At 32.4% G+C, this 25,082-nt stretch overlaps 1 protein-coding gene and 1 non-coding gene across 2 annotated transcripts; one reads left to right on the top strand and one right to left on the bottom strand.

The window, feature by feature from the left end:
- The first annotated feature begins 4,141 nt into the window (after positions 1-4,141).
- Positions 4,142-4,221, top strand: TRNAL-UAG. The gene has a single exon. It is a non-coding gene; the product is annotated as a tRNA-Leu (tRNA).
- A 15,187-nt stretch (positions 4,222-19,408) lies between these two features.
- On the bottom strand, positions 19,409-22,691 carry LOC124937584 (general transcription and DNA repair factor IIH subunit TFB1-1-like). The gene is made up of 9 exons (XM_047477906.1): positions 22,610-22,691; positions 21,400-21,456; positions 21,143-21,270; positions 20,879-21,070; positions 20,679-20,792; positions 20,230-20,307; positions 20,033-20,080; positions 19,751-19,813; positions 19,409-19,574 (listed from the first exon to the last, which is right to left on the bottom strand). The coding sequence occupies exons 1-9, from the start codon at positions 22,689-22,691 to the stop codon at positions 19,476-19,478; spliced, it is 861 nt and encodes a 286-aa protein (XP_047333862.1). The 3' UTR covers positions 19,409-19,475.
- Positions 22,692-25,082: the final 2,391 nt, after the last annotated feature.

A 25,082-nucleotide genomic window follows, 5' to 3' on the forward strand; every position in this document is an offset into this window, starting at 1 on the left:
AACATGATTATTGATTGACTCGAATACATTATCAAACAGGGTAAGAAAGTTTGGTAAATTAGGGTTTGTCTAAGCCATTAATTATTAGAAATGAAATGAGAAGAACTGACCGACCTGAGGATGATGTGGAAGGAACGGTCGTCGGGCGGTGGATTTCACTCTCCGATCACACTTCTCCTCTTAACTGGTGCAGAGCTCCGACCAACCGAGAAGAGAGACGCGGAGAAAAGAGAGATGGGCTTGCTTTTCCGATCGATTTTAATGACTCAATTTTAATGACTCGAATTTTAACGACCTGATCCGCGCCTGGAAACAAGTCTGTTGGAGGTTGGAATGTTGACATCGGAGGTAGGTGTCGGCACGCTGGAAATCCAGGCGGCTCCTGCACGGCGAAGACGGAGTTTGTCTCTGTGAAGACCTTCCAACTGTTTTTACCTTCACCGGTATTAGGATCGAGTGCGATTCAACATAGTTTTTGTCCGTGGTGGTGGTGGAACGATCTTATGTTATAATTAACTTTGCCAATGAATTCGGATGATCATCGCCTCTCTCTAATTCCGTAAAACTATTGAAAATTAGGAAGATCAATTACAAGTTTCAGGCATCTAACAAACAAGAAAGGCACATTATCATAAACAGATAAATGTACGATTCTCTCAAGTCTCAATCCAATGCAGATGCAATCAAATATCTCTAGAAGGCATCGGGATGACAATGCACAATGAACAGCGAAAGTTATGAGGAAAAATATACAGAGAAGAGGAATTGATACCTTATAGAAATCATCACCAACGTTGATCAAACCGGAAGATCAGATCAGATCTGCATTATTATCTGCATGATTCAATGGAGATAACAATCATCACAAAAAGGAGATAACAAAAGATGCAAAAACCTAGAGAAAATGGAAGTACGAAAACAGAGATAAAACGCTTTTCAAAGTTTTCTGCTGCCTAGAACGCGAATACAATTCTTTCTCCTTCTTCTTCCTCTCTCTGTGTTGACGCGGAGAAAAGAGAGACGCGGAGACGCGGTGGTGGTGGCGTAAACCTGGTGCAGCAGAAAAGAGAGATGGGCAGAGGGTATATTTATACTTTTAATTATCGGCTGCGTCACCGTCCGATTAATTAATTCAGTTTATTTAAAGTCCCATTAATTCATTTAAGTCCGATAATATTTTAAAACAAATTATAAACATTATATTGTCAAAATTTTAATTAATTTGTTCGAGATGAAATTTATTTAATATAAAATTATAATAATTAAATAATTAAAATTATTATAAGATTGATTTGATTTTAAAATAATATATAAAATTAGAGAAATGATTAGGTGAGGGAATTTAATGAGGGAATTTGGTGAGGGAATGACGTGGCATAATCTTATTCGATGAAAAAATCAAATAATTTCTCTTTTTTCTCTCTTTCCTCTCTTTCCTCTCACTTTTACATTTTTCAACCAATGAAGATAAATGAAGGTGATGCCACGTCATTCCCTCACCAAATTCCCTCACTAAATTCCCTCATTCTATCACTCTTCATAAAATTATTATAAGAGGATGAGAATTATGTTTTACCCGACCATCAATTGATGGTTTGACATCGGCAAGCATCGCACTCTTGAACCCCACCCGTTGTTTCAATATTATTTTTGCATCCCGCTCTAGCAATTTCTGTATTAAATAACAAAATCAAATTCCACTTATCACATATATATACTACAATGACTGTTTAGAGCTGCAAATCTGAAATCAACCAGATAAAATTAATGTTATAAGCAACAAAAAAATAACTAAACTTCTTAAAAAAATGTGCACGACATATCAATTCTGAGTAAAAAAGACATAGCAGTCCTTTTCTGGAGAAGTAACTCTAAGAAAGTTTGTGAATTGAACGATGAAGCTGTATAAAATAAATGTATCGTGAGAACAAACATACATATTGAACCGAGAAAACTAACCTTTCGTGTAGCCCAAAATTCAGCTTCTGTTAGAACACCCCCTAGTACAAACTGCTTATGGAGGTTCTGCAATTCACTGTGAAAAATGTAGGTAGACCTTTTAATATATAAAGATACATGTGATTCAAAATCAAGATGATATAAACCTACCATAATTCTGAATACTAGCATATCTTTTAAGAAATCACTAACCAAGAAAATATAGTAAGTGTTATGTAATAACCTCCTCAATGATACAGCCAATAGTTGCCCATTTCTGGGGCTTCTCAGGCACAAATGTTTCACATGGCTTCTAATCAATCTAATTTTAACTCCTTGTTGTTTTATTATGGTATACAAGATATTTCTTCAATTATTGCTTTTAGTTTTAACATAAAAAAAATTCTATCAAAAAGATATTTCTCCTAGATGGATTAAGTATATCAATCCATTTATACTGTTTATTAAATCTAAAGCAATAAATTCATCTGGTTAGCTAGAATAACCTAACAGAATGATTGTTTTACCAGGTGTTACCAATGAAACTGGAAAATGCAGTAACTATTAGTAAAATCTGCATATCAATCTAGTTATAGTTAGAAGATCTAACCAAATGATTATTTTATCAGGTGTTACCAAGGAAACTGTAGTAGCTATTAGTAAAATTTGCATATCTCGGTTCACATGTGATTTGTTGATATAATAGAACCAGTGCCATAGCATAAAAAATAAATGGTTCATCGTATTGAAGCAAACTTTTTGTAAGGGTTAAGGATAAGAAGTCAAACCTGTCTTCTTGAAGAAGCTTTATTCGGCGCTCCATCTCTTTAGTGCTTAGTTTCTCACCTGCTGAGTTACAGAAGCCTTCTCAACCTCAGTCTCCCACTTCCTCCAGTCTTCAAAATTAGTACAAACAATCAATGCTAAAGTAAATGGTTAAATATGAAATTACTAATTAGTAATGCTATCTTCTGAACTAATATTAGTAATATTTGCAGATATGTTCTTTAGTTTTTAGATACACACCTACAAAATCTCTGCATGCATCACGATCAGGAAAGTTTGCAAACTAAAAAATGTAGCTTCCACCCTGTGTAATACATTAGAAAACATCAAACATCTTCTTTAGTCGAAAAGAATGCTAACTCGTATGTTCTGAGACAAAAAAAGAATGCTAACTCGTATGAAAGCTCGCATAAAGACATATATTAAACTGTACTTCATCATTGCAGCATAAGTCAAAACTAAAACCATTTGTGAACCAATTACTACCTGTTATAAGTTGAAACTCTATATTAAGCCTTTGTGAAGACTTTGGATCATTAGGCTTGAAGACAATCATATCCTGCGTCTGCATGAAACTGAAACTGTTAAAAGATACTCCAAAACAATGTAAACAATCTATATACCACAGTCAAGATCCTTAAGTTGAAGAGAATAAAGTCGGGTCCAGTACAGAAAATGAAGTAAATAACATTGTAAAACCAAAGAAAATGAAACAATAACTCTTTATCACATAAACTGAAATACTATTTTCAATCTAAAATTGAGTATGCCCATTAATAATGCTCTGATGTTATAAATTCAAATAACAATCAAGTGTCAATGCAAAGAGATCGTACTAACTTACAAACTAGCTAAATTCAACTAAATGCATTTTCTAGTTGAATGTAGACAACACAATTAACTCCAATAACATTCGTTGTTATGTAGACTTACCATCGTCAAAACATCAGCAACACCTGGATCTTTAACTTTTGACTTATATTTTACAAATTTAGTGAGTGGTCCATTGACCATGGTCATAATCCAAGATTCAATAACCAATTTGAGAGAAATCAAAATTGAACTTAGCACACCAAATCAGAATTCACGAATCCAAAAGGCCGCGATCTTCCAAGTCATTTCCATAGGTTCTAGAGAAAAAAGCAATCACGGTCTCAATAATGCTAACCGGATTTGGGTATTGAAGGAAAATAAAGAAAATGTTTAGTTGTATCTCTTACCCCAAGTTTCCTTGAAGTTGACATTTTTTTTCAAGATAACTGAAAATAGGAGATTCTGCAGCAATGAAAGCAGTTGGGGTCAATCAAGAAGATGCAAAACAAAATACTAACTTAAGAGGGAACGGAATGAAAGTCAATCTTTGCAAAGTTTTCAAACATTATTTCTTAATAAACATTTAAAATTCTATATCAACAATGACAGTTTGGCTGAGCGGTCTAAGGCGCCAGATTTAGGCTCTGGTCCGAAAGGGCGTGGGTTCATATCCCACAGCTGTCATATTATTTTTATGTTATTTTAATAAAAAGTTGGTAGTTTGTATTCATTTTCTTGCAACTAATTAATGTATATCTCACTTTTGCCTTTGTATTTTCATATAATGTATATCTCACTATGCCTTTGAATTTCAATTAATATGAACACATTGTTGTGTTATTATAAATTTGTATTTGCATATGAACTCTATAATTAACATTTCAAAACAAATCATGAAAAAAAAGAATGATATATCCAAACTCCAATAGAGGTGAAATTAATAATTCAACAAATCAATTGCTCAAAACCTAACTTATGATGGCTACAACACAGTGTACTTGTACCATATACTAGCTAGTTACTACTGCCATTTCATAAAAAAAAAATATACTAAATTCCAAATAGATGATCTATAGTTTGAATGTATGAACTATGAAAATCATATATTCCGACCCAAAATATAACAAATTCCCCTATGCAACAAACCCTCCTTCTCCCTTTTGTTTATCTCCACTCTTGTCTGATCTCCTTTCCATGTTTGCATCATAGTGCGCAAATGCGGCATCTAGAGTCTACACCAAAATGGTCAACGGTGTCAAATAATCTTCTTTAACTAATCTTCTTTAATCAGGTTATTTGGGTAACCGAATTTTTTTGGTAGATAATCCTTTGACGAGTAGATTGTTACCGATAAATTGGATTATTTGAAATTAATTCAGACTTCACGATTTGGCAATATTACATATATTTTTTTTCATCAAACAAGATTACTATCCAAATAATCTTAACTAATAACCCTATATATCAAATAAGGTCCAAGAAAAAACATGCTAATTCAATTCAAGAACAAAACATAACCCAAAAAGATATTTTGTTTAGAAAAAATGCTTATAATACACTAATCAAGTGTAATAAGCAAAAGCCAAACAGTCTTGTGATTGAAAAACACAAAGTATCAAATTTCAGAAAAACAAAGTTATAATAATTTCTCCTATTAATAATAATAATCCATAAACTTCCACAATTGCTAAAATGCTAAACTACAACCATAGTTAGTAGCTTTAAATCTTTGCCTCCTCCCTTAGTTCTATCAATTCATCCTAAAACACTATCAAATATTCCATTTTTCAAATAATCTTAGTAACCCTAATTAATACCTATAACAATTCTCAAACAAAGATTATACACTAATAAATAATAATCAAGGGTGGGTAGTAGTATGTATAATATAATACCTGTGCTTATCTGAATTTGGGTCTTTTCGCCATCCCGCCTCCATGATGATGATTATTAGTATTACTCCTCCGTGTCCTCTCCTCTTCTTCACTATCAGACTCCTCCTCCGCCCCTTTCTCTCTATCGGCTTTACTCGCTTCTTCCTCCGATCCCTCGTCGGAGTCCTCTTCCTCTTTGCCGTCAGACTCCACCAACAACAATTCCTCACTATCATCCTCATCTCCGGATTCCGAAACTGAATCCTCCATGTTAAGAAACTCCCACCGGCCGTCCTCTATAAACATGTTATGAAACTCCCACCAGCCGTCCTCTATAAACTGGAGACCTTGAAACTGCGGCTGTCCCCACAGCACGTTCGTTCGGTTAACAAAGTTTTGGAAGTCGGTGTTGATTCTAATCTTACTGCTCCACAGGTTCTTCACGAGTTCAATCACTTGGACAAAGAACTGAAAGTCTTTCGTCTTCTTGTTTCCCACCATTATGTGGTTGTGCAGATGGAAGTGAAGTAGAGCAACCATCTTCTTTTCCATCGCAGGGTGATGAAAAGCGTGTTTCACATTCGCGTACATGATATCGACGACGCCTTCATCTGATCTCGATGATGATGATGTCGAGTAACGAAACCCGTTCGCATGCGCCTCGAGAGTCCCTTCCCGATTCCACCCGTAAAAAGTGGGGCGAATCCATAGACCCGATAGCATTGTCGGTTTAAATTTTCCTAGCTGAAGCTTCTCCTGAGTGACTAACGTCGCCCTCTCGGCCTTCTCCAATTCTCTACAAGTCACCTGCCTGCGTAAAGTTTCAATCTTCTGTACCAAGTCACTTAAATGCCTCGGATCCTTACATCTGAAATATGCATCCCTAACGTCAATATTACTACTCTCGGGTGAACTGAAAGGAGTTCCAGGGAGGTTGAACATAATCCTGATGTAGTAGTTATGATTCAATATCTGCTGGCTGGAAACGCTCTTCACCAACCCGACATGAAACGGGACCATGCTGCCTAGAATCGGTAACAGGATCGCTTCGTTCTTCTGGTCGATCTGAATCGTGAAATCCTTCGGAGGAGGCGGAATATCGTTCACGTTCTTGTAAGAAACCAACTCACCCAAGCCAAACCTGACTCCCGCGGCCAGCCTCCTGGCAGTTTCCTCGTTCTTCTGACGCACAAGTTTGGCTTGATGATGCCTTCGTAACTCCTCTTTCGACATCTTCGTAATGCCTACCTGAGAGTCGCCTTCGAAGGTAACGATGATTGGGATACGACACACAATTACATTCATATGAGAAATGATCAAATCGATAAAAACTAATGATCGAGAAAACAAATAGATGAATCATTACCAGTTGAGTAGTTTCGAGGAGGCTCCGTGAAAGAGTTTAAAATTCGTCAGAGATGCGATCTTGCTGTAGATCCAATTCACTGATTACCCGCGAAAAGAAGAAGATGAAAGGGAGATAAATAGATTTATCCTGGAAATTTGATCAAATGACCCTCAAAAATAACCTTAATAATTTAAATTTTTATATTTAACCTTTTTTAAATTTGGACAATTTTACCCTTTTCATTATTTATTTTTTTAATCTTTTTCCTTCCTCATTTTACATTTCCCATTCCCACCAACCCACTTTCTCTCTTCTCCTTTCCCCTGCGACCCAATGCCACTTCCATCGGCATCACCTGCCAACACCCCGCAATGCCGGTCACCTGCAACGCCGGAGGACGACGAGATCAAGCAGCATCGCCGTGTAGACCTGACCAGCAGCATCGTCTTCAAAATGGATATGTTCATTTCTTTCATTCCCAATTTTGCTGAAGAACACTCTATATGTTTGGTACGTTTGAAATATTGTGTCATACGTTTTAAATGCTATCAAAATGGGTATATTTACTGAACGACCCACAACCCACGACCCACGCACCACGACCCACGACTCACGCACAACGACCCACGACCCACGACCCACGACCCACGCACCACGCAAAATGGATATGTTTACTGATTTTTCAGGTTAATCTCAAAATAGAAAAAGATGCCAACATTCAGTCATCCTACTTAATTAAAAAAATTCAAGATACAACGGTTGCAAATAAATTTGACATGTTACATAAAAGATTCAAAATATATACATCTAACCGAATTCAAAATTGTGTCACAACATTGTAACACTACAACAAGATATTGTGAAACAGTTCGATTTCATACAATAAGATACAACGAGAGAACAACAACACTCAACTTGAAGACTAAAATCAATGCAGTCACAATTTTTGGCAAATCTAGCAACAAAATTGAATAAAAAACATACATGTCATAAAAATCAAGAAAGAACTAAAATGAGCGTCATCATCGACTTCAGCCCGAAAAGAGAACATAGATGGAGATGAAATATTTTGCCGACCAGATGTAAATCTAACAAACAGCAACCAACAATAACACAATAAAAGTTCACACTTGTATTTAGATAATTGCTACCCCAATGGGACAAACTCCAACAGCTATATTGAAGATATAATTTGTATGACAACAGTAACAACATTATTTTGTACAATCGTATCTATTTTAACATTTAGATACCACGCTAGTTTTTGTCTTATCTACCTTAATGCCAGGGGATTCTCATTACCATAAGTATGGTCTATACCAAGATTATTGCTAGAATGCATAGAAATCATACCTTGATTGACATCATTTATCCTGGATCTCGGATCCTTTATAATTCTGTTATTACGAGAAACATTAATGATTTTCAGATCGCCCTCGCGACAAAATCGGCCACTAGAATTGTCTAGGGAAGAGAGAAACTTCATTGTCAGGAGCCGTTATTGAAAAGAGATTACGCATATATAAAATTTTGTCAAACATTTTTTTCAATAATTTTATATTCAACATTTTCTATGTCCAAAATTTCAATTTATAAAGGCAACATAATGAGTGAAACCGCCTCATTTGTTTTTGTCACCGCAATGACAACAAAATAAGCTATATAATTTTCTTATAAAAGAGTAGACCAAATAATTAAGAGAATATGCAGAAAAATGAAATATTTCTATAATTTCAAACTAAAACTATATTTCTATTTCTCAAATTTCAAACAACCCAAAAATATTTCTAATTCCCAAACCAATACAATTCACGAAAATATAAATCACTATAAAACTAACATTAATAAATGATATTATTCTCATTATTTTTGTACTTTTGTGTTTCTATCCACGCCGAACAACAAAATATATTAATTATATTATTTTTATGACAAAAGAAACTAAACAAGAAAATATGCATAAATAAAGTATCCTCAACCTTAATAATTTAATCATTTAATACTTAATATTTTTTAAGTCCAAATTCACAATTTAAGTGATATTGCCTTATAATAAACAAAGATAATAAGTATAAATGAATTATTCTGAAATACAGTAAGTTAAATTATTTGATATTTAATATATTTCACAAATTTAAAATCTCAATATTATAGAACCACTTAATTAAGTGATGTTGTCTCATAATTTTCAAAATATTTTTTTGTGTTTAATATCGGACATCAAAATAGGTTTAACAAATTAATTATGAAAAAAGTAGATAAATTATTTTGAGAATATGAATAAATGAAAATGAAGTATTCTCAAACATAATGTTTCTTAAATTGCAAGTTTAATTATATTTCTCAAGTCATAAATCGAAAACAACGAAAATCTCATACAACTAACATTAGTAAAAATGCCCCCAATTCCTTTTGAACTTTTCTTTGTGATTTATCCATAAGGGTCAACTAGTCTGAGAATATGCATAAATGAAATGAAGTATTCTCAAACATAATTTTCTTTAATTTAAAACTTGATTATATTTCTCAAGTAAAAAAATCGAAAACCATGAAAATCTCATAACTAGACAATTAACATTAGTAAAATGCCCCAATTCCTTTTCAACTTTTCTTTGTGGTTTATCCATAAGGGTCAACTAGTTTGAGAATATGAATAAATGAAATGAAATATTCTCAAACATAGTTTTTCTTAAATTGCAAGTTTAATTATATTTCTCGAGTCACAAATAGAAAATCACGAAAATCTCATAACTGGACAACTAACATTAGTAGAATGCCCCCAATTTCTTTTGAACTTTTTTTCTTTGTGGTTTTATCTATAAGGGTCAACTAGTCTGAGAATATGCATAAATGAAATGAAGTTTCTCAAACATAGTATTCTTTTAATTTCAAACTTGATTATATTTCTCAAGTCACGATCGAAAGCCACGAAAATCTCATAACTAGACAATTAACATTAGTAAAATGTCCCAATTTCTTTTGAACTTTTCTTTGTGGTTTTAGCCATAAGGGTCAACTAGTCTGAGAATATGCATAAATGAAATGAAGTATTCTCAAACATAATTTTCTTTAATGTAAAACTTGATTATATTTCTCAAGTAAAAAATCGAAAACCATGAAAATCTCATAACTAGACAATTAACATTAGTAAAATGCCCAAATTCCTTTTCAATTTTTCTTTGTGGTTTTATCCATAAAGGGTCAACTAGTTTGAGAATATGCATAAATGAAATGAAGTATTCTCAAACATAGTTTTTCTTAAATTGCAAGTTTAATTATATTTCTCGAGTCACAAATAGAAAGCCACGAAAATCTCGTAACTGGACAACTAACATTAGTAGAATGCCCCCAATTTCTTTTGAACTTTTTTTCTTTGTGGTTTTATCTATAAGGGTCAACTAGTCTGAGAATATGCATAAATGAAATGAAGTTTCTCAAACATAGTATTCCTTTAATTGCAAACTTGATTATATTTCTCAAGTCACCAATCGAAAGCCACGAAAATCTCATAACTAGACAATTAACATTAGTAAAATGTCCCAATTTTTTTTGAACTTTTCTTTGTGGTTTTAGCCATAAGGGTCAACTAGTCTGAGAATATGCATAAATGAAATGAAGTATTCTCAAACATAATTTACTTAATTTAAAACTTGATTATATTTCTCAAGTAAAAAATCGAAAACCATGAAAATCTCATAACTAGACAATTAACATTAGTAAAATGCCCCAATTCCTTTTCAACTTTTCTTTGTGATTTTATCCATAAGGGTCAACTAGTTTGAGAATATGGATAAATGAAATGAAGTATTCTCAAACATAGTTTTTCTTAAATTGCAAGTTTAATTATATTTCTCGAGTCACAAATAGAAAGCCACGAAAATCTCATAACTGGACAACTAACATTAGTAGAATGCCCCCAATTTCTTTTGAACTTTTTTTCTTTGTGGTTTTATCTATAAGGGTCAACTAGTCTGAGAATATGCATAAATGAAATGAAGTTTCTCAAACATAGTATTCCTTTAATTGCAAACTTGATTATATTTCTCAAGTCACCAATCGAAAGCCACGAAATCTCATAACTAGACAATTAACATTAGTAAAATGTCCCAATTTCTTTTGAACTTTTCTTTGTGGTTTTATCCATAAGGGTCTACTAGTCTGAGAATATGCATAAATGAAATGAAGTATTCTCAAACATAATTTTTTTTAATTTAAAACTTGATTATATTTCTCAAGTAAAAAATCGAAAGCCACGAAAATCTCATAACTATACAATTAACATTAGTAAAATGCCCCAATTCCTTTTCAACTTTTCTTTGTGATTTTATCAATAAGGGTCAACTAGTTTGAGAATATGCATAAATGAAATGAAGTATTCTCAAACATAGTTTTTTCTTAAATTGCAAGTTTAATTATATTTCTCGAGTCACAAATAGAAAGCCACGAAAATCTCATAACTGGACAACTAACATTAGTAGAATGCCCCCAATTTCTTTTGAACTTTTTTTCTTTGTGGTTTTATCTATAAGGGTCAACTAGTCTGAGAATATGCATAAATGAAATGAAGTTTCTCAAACATAGTATTCCTTTAATTGCAAACTTGATTATATTTCTCAAGTCACCAATCGAAAGCCACGAAAATTTCATAACTAGACAATTAACATTAGTAAAATGTCCCAATTTCTTTTGAACTTTTCTTTGTAGTTTTATCCATAAGGGTCAACTAGTCTGAGAATATGCATAAATGAAATGAAGTATTCTCAAACATAATTTTCTTTATCTATAAAATTGATTATATTTCTAAATCACAAGTAAAAAGCCATGAAAATATCATAACTAGACAACTAACATTAGTAAAATGCCCCAATTCCTTTTGAACTTTTCTTTGTAATTTTATCTATAAAGGTCAACAAAATATACTTGTCAAATTATTTTTAAAAGACTTAAACATCTAGGTAAAAGAATATAAAGAAATGAAGTATTCTCAAACACAATTTTCAATCATTTGATACTTCATCACAAAATCAAATACTGTCGAGTCAACTTTTAAAGTTATATCGCCCCATATTTTTTGAAATGATATTTTTGTGTTTGTACTCGCAAAGAACAACAAAATATATTTATAAAATTAATTTTCAAAAAGATAGACTAACTAGTCAAGAAAATAGGTAGAAATGAAGTATTCTCTAACATAATACACTTCTATCATTTATGATATTCTTATATACAATTCTAATATGAAACTACATCTAAGATATTTTGATTAAGTTATGAAAATTCTAAAAAAAATAGTCTAGTGATAAATTGATCAAAATGCTTATTTGGATTAAAGATGCAGAATATCTAGGTCATTTCTTGGGCATCAAAGCATTAAGAGGCTATCTTGGACAGGGTATTATCGAAGATTCGTATGCAGCTTGGAACTATTAACAAACCATTACATGGTTTAACTCAAGAATGGTATGTTTAAATAGAATAAAGATGCAGAGAAGACATTTAAAAATTTGAAAAAGGCTCTAACCAACACTCCGGTAGTAGTATTACCCGATTTTTCAATTGATCTTAAAGTAGAAATAGATGCCAGCATTGGCGCAGTATTGATGTAGAAAAGAATACCCATCGCGTATCTGAGCAAATCACTGGCTAAGACACATTATGATTCTCTACCTACGAGAAGAAACAATATTAATGGCATTATCTAAGTAAAACTTTCTCAAATGAAGCAGAACATTATACTACAATTTGGGGATAGTGATGTAGAAACTAATTCTTATACCAAATGAAAAAATCTCGATCATATCCAAAAATAATATCAGTTTGCCCCAAAAAAAACCTTAAACCAAATAATGTTTTGAGGTGCAATGGGGCGAACTGTCATCCATTTTCCGTCAAGAAAGAGTTTCATTGATCAACTAATTAAATAAAAATGATTATTGATTGACTCGAATACATTGATTGATCAAACAGGGTAAGAAAGTTTGGGAAATTAGGGTTTGTCTGAGCCATTAATTATTATAAATGAAATGAGAAGAACTGACCGACCTGAGGATGATGTGGAAGGAACGGTCGTTGGGTGGTGGATTTCACTCTCCGATCACACTTCTCTTAACTGGCGTAGAGCTCCGACCGACCGAGAAGAGAGACGCGGAGGATTCGGTGATGGAGGAGTGTATTGATACTTTTAATTTTGAATGATAACATAATAAAGAAAACAAAAAGTTGAACATAAAGACTAGTTTTGATAACGAAACCACTTTCAGTAGTGAGAATATAAAAGCAAGGCATAAATCTATCTGAAAATTGACTAGTAAAAGTATGAACTTGAATTGGACTTTTTTCGTGTAATCTTCATACTGGGTGGCAGATGTATCTTCCTCCATTGTTACCCTTTTGCTTGGCTGATAGTACATCAACACAGACTGCAACTATGAACAGTGCACTTATAGGTTCTCTTAGCGCACAGCAGGATATGAATATGAAAAAGATACATTTGTCATTTTGGTAAAAAATCAGAAACAAAATATTCTCAAATTAAGCAGAACATTATACTACAATTTGGGGATATTGATGTAGAAACTAATTTTTATACCAAATGATAAAATCTCGATCATATCCAAAAAATAATATCAGCTTGCCCAAAAAAAACCCTTAAACCAAATAATGTTTTGAGGTGCAATGGGGCTGACCTTCATCCATTTTCCGTCAAGAAAGAGTTTCATTGATCAACTAATTAAAAAACATGATTATTGATTGACTCGAATACATTGATTGATCAAAAGGGTAAAAAAGTTTGGGAAATTAGGGTTTGTCTGAGCCATTAATTATTATAAATGAAATGAGAAGAACCGACCGACCTGAGGATGATGTGGAAGGAACGGTCGTTGGGTGGTGGATTTCACTCTACGATCACACCTCTCTTAACTGGCGTAGAGCTCCGACCGACCGAAAAGAGAGACGCGGAGGATTCGGTGGTGGAGGAGTGTATTGATACTTTTAATTCTGAATGGTAACATAATAAAGAAAACAAAAAGTTGAACATAAAGACTAGTTTTGATAAAAAACCATTTTCAGTAGTGAGAATACAAAAGCAATGCATAAATCTATCTGAAAATTGACTAGTAAAGGTATGAACCTGAATTGGGGTATGAACCTGAATTGGACTTTTTTCGTGTAATCTTCATATTGGGTGGCAGATGTATCTTTCTCCATTGTTGCACTTTTGCTTGGCTGATAGTACATCAAACCAGTGCACTCATAGGTTCTCTTAGCGCAGCAGCAGGATATGAATATGAAAAAGATACATTTGTCATTTTGGTAAAAAATCAGAAATAAAATATTCTCAAATGAAGCAGAACATTATCCTATAATTTGGGGATATTGATGCAGAAACTAATTCTTATACCAAATGAAAAATCTCGATCATATCCAAAAAATAATATCAGCTTGCCCAAAAAAAAAAACCCTTAAACCAAATAATGTTTTGAGGTGCAATGGGGCGATGCTTCATTCATTTTCCGTCAAGAAAGAGTTTCATTGATCAACTAATTAAAGAAACATAATTATTGATTGACTCGAATACATTGATTGATCAAACAGGTTAAGAAAGTTTGGGAAATTAGGGTTTGTCTAAGCCATTAATTATTAGAAATAAAATGAGAAAAATTGACCGACCTGAGGATGATGTGGAAGGAAAGGTCGTCGGGCGGTGGATTTCACTCTCCCATCACACTTCTCCTCTTAACTGGCGCAGAGCTCCGACCGACCGAGAAGAGAGACGCGAGAAAAGAGAGATGGGCTTGCTTTTCCGATCTATCTTAATGACTCAATTTTAACGACCTGATCCGCGCCTGGAAACAAGTCTGTTGGAGGTTGAAATGTTGACATCGGAGGTAGGTGTCGGCACGCTGGAAATCCAGGCGGCTCCTGCACGGCGAAGACGGAGTTTATCTCTGAAGACCTTCTAGCTCTTATTACCTTCACTGGTATTAGGATCGTCTCGGATCGAGTCTAGAAGAGTGCGATTCAACATAGTTTTTGTCGTGGTGGTGGAACGATCTTATGTTATAATTAACCTTGCCAATGAATTCGGATGATTATCGCCTCTCTAATCCCGTAAAACTATTGAAAATTAGGAAGATCAATTACAAGTTTCAGGCATCTAACAAACAAGAAAGGCACATTATCATAAACAGATAAATGTACGATTCTCTCAAGTCTCAATCCAATGCAGATGCAATCAAATATCTCTAGAAGGCATCGGGATGACAATGCACAATGAACAGCGAAAGTTATGAGGAAGATATACAGAGAAGAGGAATTGATACCTTATCGAAATCATCACCAACGTTGATCAAACCGGAAGATCAGATCTGCATTATTATCTGCATGATTCAATGGAGATAACAATCATCACAAAAAGGAGATAACAAAAGATGCAAAAACCTAGAGAAAATGGAAGTACGAAAACAGAGATAAAACGCTTTTCAAAGTTTTCTGCCTTCTTCTTCCTCTCTCTGTGTTGACGCGGAGAAAAGAGAGACGCGGAGACGCGGTGGTGGTGGCGTAAACCTGGCGCAGCAGAAAAGAGAGATGGGCAGAGGGTATATTTATACTTTTAATTATCGGCCGCGTCATCTGTCCGATTAATTAATTAATTCAGTTTATTTAAAGTCCGATTAATTCATTAAATTTATTTTAAATCCAATTATATTTTAAAATAAATTATAAACGTTATATTGTCAAAATTTTAATTAATTTCTAGGAGATGAAATTTATCTAATATAAAATTATAATAATTAAATAATTAAAATTATTATAAGATTGACTTGATTTTAAAATAATATATAAACTGAATAAATAAAAAAGAGTAAGTGTTTACTTAAGATTCTATTGTAAAAGGGTCATCATCAATTCTATTTAATAGAATGACCGATAATGTCATGGAATGTTTCTTTGATATCATCGACCACTTATTTCTTTTCCAAATATAAATGTAATGTTTAATGAACACCGATACTTTTCGCATTCATTCTATAATATGTTTATTAAAATAAAAATATTCTTTAATTATTTATTTAAATCACACAACAAATTTTTGAGAGTTTATACTAGTATGAAGAGATACATAATGCACATTCGTCGAGACATTCATCATTTAATTTAATTGACAAGTGATATTGTTTCTAATCTTTCTGGAATTTTGTGTTTCTATCCATACGAACAACAATATAATCTTATATGAAAAGAGAATCTTATATGAAAAGAGAATATATATATAAATGAATTTTAATTGCATTATCTAAGTAAAAAAATTACCTTTATGGTAAGCATTTTCATTATCAGGATAAAAAGTTTGAAGTTTCTGATTGAGAAAAATATCATTACAGTCCTGCAACAAACATGGTTATCAGAGTTATTTGGATTCAACTATACCATAATTTACAATAGGGGAATGATAAATGTTGTGACCCGAGAAGGTAATGAAGTAGTATAAATAGATAGGCAAATATGATGTAATAATTTTTAATTTCTTCCTAATGGAATGGGGCTCAGTCCCTCCGTTCTTATTCTCAATCTATCTCGTCTATATTTATTCTCTTCTATCATAATTCTCCCTCCTTGTTAATACTGGTTACTATTAAAGATTTTATTTAATTTGTGCCCTCTTTGTAAATCGGGACACAACAACAGACTTAATAGAATATACAATAACAGTCACATCAATTTGGCCAAGTGAAGTAGAAGGATCGTACAGAGAGATGAAGAAATACAAAAGTTTATTATACAAGTAATAAGACAATATCATCAAATATAAAAACAAGACCAAATAAGGGAAGCTGTGAGAATAAATTTTAACCATTCTTACTAACAGCGGCAGCTGCATAGGAAGACATTCGGATATGCAAGCTACATACTGTATATGAGAATCAAAAAACAACTTACAACTTCTTCTACAGTTTCATTGTGGAATTGAAATTGCACTACCTACTCCACACCAACAACAGTACTACCACATGCTTTTGATTTAACATGTAATGAAGATTGTAACATGGAAAATAAAAATCATTCAAACAACAAAAAATAAAAGTATCTGAGATTTTTTATTTTAAAATTAACAAAGATCATCTCTGTATTTCTTGTTATTGGGATCCACAATGATTGAATCAGATTCTATAAATGTTGCAGAAGAGGGAAACTTGTGAAGAAAAAATCGAAGGAGACACTAACGATTGAATCAGATTTTATAAATTGAAGGAGACACTAACGATAATGATTGAATCAGATTCTATAAATTGAAGGAGACACTAACGATAACGATTGAATCAAATCCTATAAATTGAATTGAAAGAAGAAAAAGACGGATCGCCTTACTTGTCGAGAATCGTCGAAAAGTGCAATTGGTCATTCAAGGACGATAGAAGAAAAATGGAATCAAACACCACCTGCCTGTTGAATCAAGTCTTCTAACTCAAAATCTCCATCGGAGTCCAACTGCGTACAACAAATATACAAACAACGGTGTTGAATCAAGACTTATAACTCAAAATCGCCATCGGAATCCAACTTCGTAAAGCAAATATACAAACAACGGTGTTGAATCAAGTCTTATAACTCAAAATCGCCATCGGAGTCCAACTACATAAAGCTTCCGAGAAGGGAGAAAAAGAAAATTAATATGAAAGATACAAACAACGGCTTCCTTGTATTTATAGTTTTAACATATAGAACGCGTAGCGTAGGATTCACGTGCCGGTTATTTGAGGAGGCGGTGAATCATTTTATTTATTCTAATACTTTTATTTTAACCCCCTTAATAGTTAAAACTTAACTTTTACCCTTTAAAAGCAATATTTTATTCATAAATTTATATTAAACTTTTTACCTATATTTTCTTTTCTTGATAAAACTATTAAAATCATACATTAGTTTCACTTCATTACACATCTCCAAATGTTATATGTTATTTTATTTTTGTATTAAAGGTATGCGGTTCGGTTTTGTCGGTTTATTAACCAAAATACATATCTAAATCGTTATCATCGGTTTATTAAATTTCAACCGTCGATTTTATCGGTTCTGTTTGAACGGTTAGAAGATCGGTTTTGTCGGTTTAATCCATTGACAAATTTGTTAAAAAAAAAATTAAAAAATATATAAATATTACGAATAAGGTCCGGAAACATAATTTAATAATTTCTAACATAATTTCGAAAACACAAATGTATTCTAATAAGATATTTTTTTATTAAACATCACACTCTTAGTGTGAGTCAACAATTTTTAAAATTAAATTTCTTCACTACTAATAATAGTTAATATCATTGATAATCTAATAACAATTCTTTACGTTTATGGTATTATCTTATTATTATTATTATTTAAATGTGTTATTACCTAATAACTGTAGTAGTACGTCGGTTTAATGTTTGATTTTCGTTATCTTCTGGTTATAAGAAACACAATCAAGGATTAATATCATATACTGTAGTGGACGAGTTCTGGATGAGCTTCATGAAGCAACGGTTTTCATCGACGTCGACTTATTTGCGAATTATCATCAAATAAGGGTCAGAGAAGAGGACATCCACAATACTGTTTTCAAAATTTATTCTAGACTTAATTAATTCGGAGTAATCATATTCGGATTATCAAATGCACCTGCAACATTCTAAGGCCTGGTTCGGTTTGGATTACTTAAATAAACCAAATTTAAAAAACATTATTTAACTCAGTCTCTTCCATTACATTACTTAATTTATAAACCAAAATATTAAAATACTCTTAATTTTAAATAATTATTATTATTTTATCATTATATATTAATACCCAAAGTTTTTTTTTTTTAAATCTAAATCTCCTCATAATCACCACCGATCATTATTTTTTTAAATAGCCTAAATCCAAATAAGACCTAAAAATTAGGTCATAAAATATTTTATTTATATATACCTTAAAAATTTGTATCTCACAGTTGTCATGTTATTTTTTTTAAGAACATATTTTATTTATATATACCTTAAAAGGGTTTTATATAGCAACTAATTTATGTATAATTCATTTTGAGTTTGAGTTTCAATTATTATGAACATATGGTTGTGTTATTATAAATTTGTATCTCCCAGCTGTCATATTTTTTTAGTTATTTTAAAAAAAAAATCTTGCTAATTAATAATCTTAATGTGTAATAATATTTAGATAAGAACATATTTTATTCATATTTTATATAGCAACTAATTATGAATAACTCCCTTTGCCTTTGAGTTTCAATAAATTTGTATTTACATATATATTCTACTAATAGAGTTTCAAAACAAATCAGGAAGAAAGAGAATGATATAACATAAACTCCAATAGAGGTGAAATTAATAACTCAACAAATCAATTCCTCAAAACCCTTTGCCTTTGAGTTTCAATAAATTTGTATTTACATATATATTCTACTAATAGAGTTTCAAAACAAATCAGGAAGAAAGAGAATGATATAACATAAACTCCAATAGAGGTGAAATTAATAACTCAACAAATCAATTCCTCAAAACCCAGTGATAAGTAACTAGCTAGTTACTACCATTGTAATTGTACCATATATACTAGCTAGTTACTACACCATTTCATCAAAAAAAAAAAAAAATACTAAATTCCAAATAGATGATCTACAGTTTGAATGTATGAACTATGGAAATCAAATAATCCAACCAAAAATATAACAAATTCCCCTATGCAACAAACCCTCCTCCTCCCTTTCGTTTATCTCCACTCTTTTCTGATCTTCTTTCCAAGTCTGCATCATAGTGCGCAAATGCGGCATCCAGAGTCTACACCAAAATGGTAAATAATAAGGCCCTATTTGATCTACGGTGCCAAATAATCTTCTTTAATCAGGTTCTTTGGATAAGGGTATAAATATATAACGAATTTTTTGGTAGATAATTCTTTGACGAGTAGATTGTTGACGGTAAATTAACCCGCATCAAATATGGCCAAAGCTAACCTGAATCATAGGCTTCACGAGAAGGGAAACTTCATGCCTAAACTCTGACTGGGCAGGCATCTCCTGAAATTAATAATATTAAAACAGAGCTAAGCTAAAGAAAGGAGATAAGAAAAATAAGTAGAAAGATTAGTGGATGCTTTGCTGGAATTATCCATCGAACTCAATTTGGTATTCCGGTCTAAATTTTAATATTCTTACAAAGATTAATAGTCCAGGTTCATGTACCAAGACTGATTGTTTACAAGTTTCTTGTTGCCAATTCTTAAACAAATACGGTACCTGTAGCCTTGTATAAGTAGTTGACATGGCATCTTTAAGTCTGTTAACCTATAAAAAAATATATATTATCAATTGACCTTATAAAATCATATACTACAAGAATCTGATGAGAGATCCCTGTATATTCACATCATATACAAAATTCTCAATTTTACAACAGTGTTAGAAGCTGCCATGAACTGGATCAATGTGTGTACCTTAGTATAGAGATAGGAAGTAGTAATTGGATATGATGACCAGAAATGCTTGAGCAATTCTTGGATAGAAGTCCAATTCTGTAAACAATAAATGAAATTGTCACGTAAATCCTGAAAACCCTACATTTGGAATGCTTGCCAAAAATCACAATAATCTAGAATATATTCTGAATTGCAATAAAAAAAATAATCTGCCCAGAAATGAAAAAGAAAATTACATTAGAATTTGATGATGATCTAGAAAATAATTTTCATGATCAAGAAAAATATCTTATACCAAATAAAAAGAATTCACTTAAATTTGGCGATTTTTCAATGGAATCATGATTGTGACAGAATACCAGTTTTCAAATAGGCTTAGTATGAAATTTATGGGATACAAAATTGAAAAATAGAAGTCTGTCTTTATAGCATTATGCAGAATATTGACAGGTATAATGCCAACTCACGTGTAATATGTCGTGTTTCGTGGAGCTAGGCAACATATCTAAATTGCTAGCCTGCGGATTCTTCCCGAGATGAAACTTGGGGCTAGAAATAGTCTGGGTTAACCCATTGTATACCTATAATACCATGTTAAACCCAACATTTTCTTCAGTTAAGTTTTCAAATGGAAGATGTCAGATAGAAGCAAAATAGCCATCATTACCTTCAAAGCAACTTCAGGTTTAACGATGGGATCACTTAATCCTACATGCTTAATCTGGGCTATGCACTCTCTCATGGAGCCATACGCTTCGACTGTTCTCACTTTGCATTTCGTTTCTTTTGACCCAGCAAGCGTGTCTCCCAAAGTTCTTATAGCATTGACTTGCTGTGAATCAAAATAGTCTCTAGGATCCTGTCCAAACAAGAGATCTTGAACTAGCTGTGTAAAATAAAACTATATCATGTCATGTCAAGAATATCATACCTTGATAAAAAGAGGTGCAATGGGAGGATCTTGAGGTGCCTGGAGATCATCAATCTCAGCCATCCGAGAAATCCTTTCCACTTGTTCTTGATAAGCTTCTTTATCAGACACTTCATTAGCCAATTCCACTGCAACAACAGCCAAAAAACAAAAATATATATATATATATATATATATATGTGAAATGAGGAAAAGGACAAGAAAAGGTCAAAACATAACTGTGATACAAATAAACAAGAAAAGAAAATGATACTAACCCTGCTTTGACTTGGCAAGTGCTTCAGCAACAGATCTCGTGTCACCCAACTCTCCGTCTGTGTGAAGTCAAAGGGACAAAAGAATACCTGATCAAGTTAAATAACCCAAACTGATCGTTCTTGAAAGCACAAATAATTCCAAACAAAATCAAGCAAAAATGACTAGTAAGGGATGAATTATTCGTTAGATTTCCTAGCAGTTAAAAACATAGTATCTAATAGAGACTACACAGACCAATTAACTTCTTTTCTGAACATAGGTCATTGCATAAAAAAGTGTCATTTAAACAACGACAAAAGAAAAAACAAAGAAGATGACAAAAAATGCGGCAACAAAACAAAAAACAAACAAAAGCAACAGTTACAGCAAAGAAAAAGCAGAGAAAAAGCAAAGGCCAAGGCAAAGACCAGACCAACTAACTTCTTAGGTCAGAGATATATTTAACTTAAAAGGAGCATTTAATAAACTGCAAGTCCAATGGATTCCATAACAAACTTGGGGTGATTTGTTGCATGTGGAGTCACTAATCATATCAAATTCAAATAAATGGAAGAAGTAAGAATAAACAGAAGGGCATGGTTGCAGGAGCACTTGAAGGTATCAATTGCAAAAATAAAATTAATGTTTTATTAACTTTAGCTGCATTTAGCATGACCCTAGTCCCTCATGAGTGCCATTTGGCGTGCTAGGATATAGTAGAATGCGAGTGAACAATGACAAAACATCATATATAATAGATATTGTCCCCAAGTGTGAATACTAACATATCTTTTAAGAAATCACTAACCAAGAAAATATAGTAAGTGTTATGTAATAACCTCCTCAATGAAACAGCCAATAGTTGCCCATTTCTGGGGCTTCTCAGGCACAAATGTTTCACATGGCTTCTAATCAATCTAATTTTAACTCCTTGTTGTTTTATTATGGTATACAAGATATTTCTTCAATTATTGATTTTAGTTTTAACATAAAAAAATTCTATCAAAAAGATATTTCTCCCAGATGGATTAAGTATATCGATCCATTTATATTGTTTATTAAATCTAAAGCAATAAATTCATCTGGTTAGTTAGATTAACCTAACAGAATGATTGTTTTACCAGGTGTTACCAAGGAAACTGGAAAATGCAGTAGTTATTAGTAAAATCTGCATATCAATCTAGTTATAGTTAGACGATCTAACCAAATGATTATTTTATCAGGTGTTACCAAGGAAACTGCCGTAGCTATTAGTAAATTTTGCATATCTCGGTGCACATGTGATTTGTTGATATAATATAACCAGTGCCATAGCATAAAAAATAAATGGTTCATCATATTGAAGCAAACTTTTTGTAAGGGTTAAGGATAAGAAGTCAAACCTGTCTTCTTGAAGAAGCTTTATTCGGCGCTCCATCTCTTTAGTGCTTAGTTTCTCACCTGCGTGAGTTACAGAAGCCTTCTCAACCTCAGTCTTCCCACCTCCTCCAGTCTTCAAAATTGCTTGACCTGTCATACAATTGCAGTTAGTACAAACAATGCTAAAGTAAATGGTTAAATATGAAATTACTAATTAGTAATGCTATCTTCTGAACTAATATTAGTAATATTTGCAGATATGTTCTTTAGTTTTTAGATACACACCTACAAAATCTCTGCATGCATCACGATCAGGAAAGTTTGCAAACTCAAAAATGTAACTTCCACCCTGTGTAATACATTTGAAAACATCAAGCATCTTCTTTAGTCGAAAAGAATGCTAACTCGTATGTTCTGAGACAAAAAAAGAATGCTAACTCGTATGAAAGCTCGCATAAAGACATATTTTAAACTGTACTTCATCATTGCAGCATAAGTCAAAACTAAAACCATTTGTGAACCAATTACTACCTGTTATAAGTTGAAACTCTATATTAAGCCTTTGTGAAGACTTTGGATCATTAGGCTTGAAGACAATCATATCCTGCGTCTGCATGAAACTGAAACTGTTAAAAGATACTCCAAAACAATGTAAACAATCTATATACCACAGTCAAGATCCTTAAGTTGAAGAGAATAAAGTCGGGTCCAGTACAGAAAATGAAGTAAATAACATTGTAAAACCAAAGAAAATGAAACAATAACTCTTTATCACATAAACTGAAATACTATTTTCAATCTAAAATTGAGTATGCCCATTAATAATGCTCTGATGTTATAAATTCAAATAACAATCAAGTGCCAATGCAAAGAGATCGAACTAACTTACAAACTAGCTAAATTCAACTAAATGCATTTTCTAGTTGAATGTAGACAACACAATTAACTCCAATAACATTCGTTGTTATTTTACCATGGTCATAATCCAAGATCCAATAACCAATTTGAGAGAAATCAAAATTGAACTTAGCACACCAAATCAGAATTCACGAATCCAAAAGGCCGCGATCTTCCAAGTCATTTCCATAGGTTCTAGGGAAAAAAGCAATCACGGTCTCAATAATGTTAACCGGATTTGGGTATTGAATTTGAAGGAAAATAAAGAAAATGTTTAGTTGTATCTCTTACCCCAAGTTTCCTTGAAGTTGACATTTTTTTTCAAGATAACTGAAAATAGGAGATTCTGCAGCAATGAAAGCAGTTGGGGTCAATTAAGAAGTTGAAAAACAAGATACTAACTTAAGAGGGAACGGAATGAAAGTCAATCTTTGCAAAGTTTTCAAACATTATTTCTTAATAACATTTAAAATTCCATATCAACAATGACAGTTTGGCCGAGCGGTCTAAGGCGCCAGATTTAGGCTCTGGTAAATTAATAATTCAACAAATCAATTGCTCAAAACCTAACTTATGATGGCTACAACACATTGTACTTGTACCATATACTAGCTAGTTACTACTACCATTTCATAAAAAAAAATACTAAATTCCAAATAGATGATCTATAGTTTGAATGTATGAACTATGGAAATCATATATTCCGACCCAAAATATAACCAATTCCCCTATGCAACAAACCCTCCTTCTCCCTTTCATTTATCTCCACTCTTGTCTGATCTCCTTTCCATGTCTGCATCATAGTGCGCAAATGCGGCATCTAGAGTCTACACCAAAATGGTCAACGGTGTCAAATAATCTTCTTTAATCAGGTTATTTGGGTAACCGAATTTTTTTTGGTAGATAATCCTTTGACGAGTAGATTGTTAACTGTAAATTGGATTATTTGAAATTAATTCAGGCTTTACGATTTGGCAATATTACATATATTTTTTTCATCAAACAAGATTACTATCCAAATAATCTTAACTAATAACCCTATATATCAAACAAGGCAAGAAAAAACATGCCAATTCAATTCAAGAACAAAACATAACCCAAAAAGATATTTTGTTTAGAAAAAATGCTCATAATACACTAATCAAGTAAGTGTAAAAAGCAAAAGCCAAACATCAAATTTCAAAAAAACAAAGTTATAATAATTTCTCCTATTAATAATAATAATCCATAAACCTCCACAATTGCTAAAATGCTAAACTACAACCATAGTTAGTAGCTTTAAATCTTTGCCTCCTCCTTAGTTCTATCAATTCATCCTAAAACACTATCAAATATTACATTTTTCAAATAATCTTAGTAACCCTAATTAATACCTATAACAATTCTCAAACAAAGATTATACACTAATCAAGGGTGGGTAGTAGTATGTATAATATAATACCTGTGC

The sequence above is a fragment of the Impatiens glandulifera genome, chromosome 1, assembly GCF_907164915.1.
Source record: "Impatiens glandulifera chromosome 1, dImpGla2.1, whole genome shotgun sequence".
NCBI classification, from domain to species: domain Eukaryota; kingdom Viridiplantae; phylum Streptophyta; class Magnoliopsida; order Ericales; family Balsaminaceae; genus Impatiens; species Impatiens glandulifera.

Coding starts and splice junctions, on each gene's coding strand:
- LOC124937584 (XM_047477906.1), bottom strand. CDS start 22,691: ATGGCACTGGTTATATTATATCAACAAATCACATGTGCACCGAGATAT. Junction 21,071..21,142: donor TTGCACCTCTTTTTATCAAG/GTATGATATTCT, acceptor TTGTTTGGACAG/GATCCTAGAGACTATTTTGA. Junction 20,793..20,878: donor AACCTGAAGTTGCTTTGAAG/GTAATGATGGCT, acceptor ATGGTATTATAG/GTATACAATGGGTTAACCCA.